General features: G+C 57.0%; 1 protein-coding gene across 15 annotated transcripts in view; it reads right to left on the bottom strand.

The window, feature by feature from the left end:
* The window catches only part of GRAMD1B (GRAM domain containing 1B), a 252,750-nt gene that overhangs the window by 19,759 nt on the left and 228,823 nt on the right, over positions 1 to 4,168 (bottom strand). For all 15 annotated transcript variants that reach the window (XM_014587922.2, XM_006148813.3, XM_006148812.3 and 12 more), the window contains one exon: positions 600 to 715. In XM_014587922.2, the coding sequence (XP_014443408.2) occupies positions 600 to 715 (116 nt within the window). The remainder of the gene's footprint in view (positions 1 to 599; positions 716 to 4,168) is intronic.

Here is a 4,168-nt window from a genome sequence, read left to right as displayed (position 1 = left end):
GCAGCTATTTCCCACCATGCCCACCAGTCCAGACCGTTCGAGTCCAGCAGCTGGTTCCCAGCGTACACTTCACCTCCACGTGGCTACCAGGCACCTCGACCCCCAGCCGCCTAAGACGGACCTCCTGGCCTCTTCCCTAAACCTGCTCAGCCTGGCCCTGCCCCTCCAGATGGTGAAACCAGAAGAGAGATGTAAGAGACACACGTGGTCCCTTTCTGACCGTCGGCGCAGCCTTCAAAATAAACTCGGAGACTAAGCGCTTAGCACCATTTCTACCGCTGCCCTCCTGGCACACCCCCCACTACCGGTCACCTAAACGATCTAAATGATTCGATAGCCTCTTCATGGACCCCCTGCTCCTGTCCCCGTCCCCGTCAGTGCATTTTGAACACAGAAGTAAAAGAGGTCCTGGTAAAATGCCAAGTCAGGCCTCCTCAGTCCCCCTTCTCCAAGCCTCCCCATCCCACGCCGAGGAAAAGCCCATTGCCATGCTGCCAAAAGGCCCCCTTGTCTGCTGGCTGATCCCCTGGCTCAGGAGACCCCACAGCTCACCCCTCGGCCCCAGGAGCCCTGGGCAGCCCGCCCGCACCCTCACGCACCCCATAGTGTTGAAGTCGTCGTCGGGGGGCACGTAGTCCTCGTCGTCGCTGGTCAGGCCCAGCTCGTTCCCGTAGCACTGGTGGACAAAGTGCCAGAGCTCCTTGGGGCACAGGGGCTGCGGGAGGGCAGAGCAGCTCAGACACCTCTTCCCGAGGCCCCCCAGTCTCCGCAGGGGCCCGGAGCTGGCCGCCTGGGAGGGCAGATGTCAGACCACACACCTAGCTGGGCCAGAGGGCAGTAGCCACCTCCACGGCTGCCCACGCACCAAGGGACTGAGCAAGATGCCCATCGCCTGCCTAGCACGGAGCTCAACAGAGGTGGGCAGACGGGACCCGTCGGCCCTCGGAGGGTGGCCACGGCTCCACCTTTTGCTGCCACTGAGATCAGCAGCACAAACCCATGTCACCCGGGACCAAGGTGATCTCTGTCCCGGACTTGGAACAAGCGCCCAGGGCCCGCTCCCCGCTCCCACTGGCCGTGGCAGGCTCCTGGGTAACTGTGACTGCAGACCCCACGGGCCCACACGAGAACGAGGCCTGGGCTCTGCGGGGTCCGTCCTGGCTGGGCAGGGTCTGAGGTTGGAGTCCCATGTACTCCTGACTCTCCGCACACACCCTCCTTTTACCCCTCGGCTCCACACCCGCACCAGCGTTTCCCCCCTTCACTCCCGCTGGCCTCCTGAGAGCACCGTCCTAAGCCATGCTAGTTCTCACGGGGTCCTGACTGTGCGGAGAGGAAGAGGGGGATCTAGGAACTAAGACGGAGAAAATGGCAGGAATAAGAATGTTAACAAGAGGCCGAGCATTAAAACAAAACAGAGGGATCAGTGCCTTTAAAAACATGGCAGGGCTGGTTGGTAGCAGGCTGGGTAACGCACTAGATCCCATGTGGCCAACTCCGCGGTTCGACTCCGCAGCTTGGAAAACACGCCTGGCCTGTATGAGTGTGTGCCCAAAGTGCCAAGAGGAGAAGGGACTATGGCATGGCTCTCCCCTGGCAAGCAGGTGGTGATTCCTCACTGTCCTTCTCACTGCTTCTCTCCAGAGAGTGCACCCATCCTAAGGCCACCACCTAACAATCGAGCCCGCAGGACGCGCACCGAGGTTTCGTGGGAAATCTGTGAGCTCTGCAAGCCCGCCCCCAGGTCCGGTCCAGGAAGCAGGCAGTGGCAGGACTGTGTGAGCCGGTGCTTCCGTTTTCTGGCCCAGGAGAATGGCCTGGAACGGCAGTTGGGCCCTGTCTCTGTGCGGCAGCTGTGGGGTGGCCCTTCCAGTGCTGGGGACAGCACCTCTGTTGGATGAGCTTCCCTGGTCACACCACTCACCCTGCCTGTGATGCCTATGCCTCTGCCAAACCGCATCACAGCCTACCTTGCTGCCCACCTCCTCCAGGCAGCCCTCCCTGACTAGACCCACCAGTCAGAGTCAGGGCAAGGACTCCTGGCAGCCTCTCCTCACCAGGCAGAATTCTTATGATCACTTTGTGGGGGCATTTGTGACTCAGGTGGGTGGTCCTCGGTCTCACTGAGAGATGGCACTAGTAGTGAGTGGAACATTCCACCCTGCCAGTGGGGACTCAGACACATTCCTGTTTTACTAGCTTTTGTTTTTCCTTTGAGAGAGAGACAGGGAGAGACAGGGGTAAGGGAGAAAGACAGAGATAAACATTTTCTAAAAAGAACTATTTACTTAATTTTATTATTATTTTTAAAAAAAATTGCTATAGGACACATGTGCTCACTAGAGAGAGAGAGAGAGAAAGAGAGAGAGATGAGAAAGCAGGCCGCCAGGTCTGGGACTTGAGCCACAGTCAGCCACGTGGGAGTCCAGCACCTTAACCACCACGCCACCTGCTGGCCTGGAGACGGCTGTTTTTGAGAGTCCCACTGCATGGCGATCCTCCTGCCCCCGTCTTCCAGTTACAGGGTTACAGGTGCATGCAGTTGTGCCTAGCCGTGGTCAGGTCAGTCGTGAAACAGAACCCAGGCCTTGTACGTGGCTTCCAGCCTCAGTGTGCTGGCGCTGCCTGTGTACCACGAGGGTCCACAGCTGAGGCCGAGCAAGGCAGATCGCAGCCTGAGAAAGCAGTGGGGCTTGTACGCGGGCTGCAGACGCCGGGAGATGCTGGGCAGTCCAGCTCCTCAGTTTGGAGCAGTAGTAAGTCTGGGCTTTGTCAAGGCAGGCACATGTATTTCACTCCATCCATGGTGCACACACGCAACACACATATGTATTGTTGGTCGGAAAAGTCATGACGTAGGTCTCTGTTTTTCTATGTAAAAATACCTTGCGACATTTCTGACGACCCAACATATACGCGTATACATATGTTTATACACACATATATACACGTAAGCACCCACAAAGTGATACATATATGCATAATTTTACACATGTCATATATACACATTGTTTTATATTGGGTCACTGGAAAAGTCATGACACATTTTTGCATAGGGAAACAGAAAAGTACGTCATGACTTTTCGACAACTTAATAGATAAATAAAATGAACTAACCCTGGGGGGAATTATAATTTTCTTCTTTGTCTTCTCTGGTTTGGAGAGTTTTCTCCATGCCCGACTGCACCCGAGTGGGGAGTGTCTGGGGCCCATGGCCCATCCCACCTGTCTCCCAGAGTGTGATCCGAACTCTGCAGCCAGCTGGTGGCTGCGGGAACTCTGCTGCCCACGGTCTTTCTGGCCTGTTAAGGCTCTGGCCTCTGGGCCCTTGCCGGCGAGAAGGGTCAGCTAATTCCCGAGATGGGGAACGACTCACTCCCTCGCTCCTCTCGCTCCACACCACGGCTCCCTGCCTTGAGTGGCCCAAGACCAGGTACCAGCGACCGGAGACAGCTATGCCCTGGAGCCCGGGAAACGCTTCACACCAGCCAGTCCTGATCCTGTGTGGCCTGCTCATCAGCCCCCGCCTCACCCCTTCCTTTCTACAGAGGTCACAGTAAGGGGCCTTTCCCTTCCTTCCCTCGCTGCCTCCGGGTCCCAGCCAATCCTGGGGGCTCCCTGTGTGGCCCAGCGTGGCGTGCTGGGATCTGTGAGTGCACAGCTGTCTTGGTGACAGTGACGTTGGCGGCGGTACACCCTCCCACGCCTGCCTGACACATACCCTGTACGTTTACAACTGGACCCAAAGGGCCTGAATTCGGGGTGCCTGGAGCACAGACGCTGCTCGCTGCAGGGCCAGCGGGAGGACACTGCCCAGGTCCGAGGACCCCACAACGGCGAGTAGACACAGACTTCCATGGAGCTGGTCAATGCCACACCACGCCACCACCCCTAATCCCGCTCCCCAGGGTCCCTTTCCCAGGAGAAAGAGCATTCTGGGTGGAGGCCGGCAGGTGGCGTGATAGGTAAGGGCACTGGACTCCCACATGGTCGACCACGGTTCGAGTCTTGGACCTGGCGGCTTGCTTTCTCACTTTCCCTCTCTCTTACTCTCTCCCTCTCTGGTCAAATGAAAGAAAAAAAGAAAGAAGAAATAATTCTTTAAAAAAAAAAAAAGAAAAGAAAAAGAAAAGAACATTCTGGTGGCTGCACATCCCCAGGCTGAAGG

This window comes from Tupaia chinensis, unplaced genomic scaffold (genome assembly GCF_000334495.1).
Source record: "Tupaia chinensis unplaced genomic scaffold, TupChi_1.0 Scaffold000247_1, whole genome shotgun sequence".
In the NCBI taxonomy this organism is placed as follows: domain Eukaryota; kingdom Metazoa; phylum Chordata; class Mammalia; order Scandentia; family Tupaiidae; genus Tupaia; species Tupaia belangeri.
This window is presented reverse-complemented; position numbering and strand designations above follow the sequence as displayed.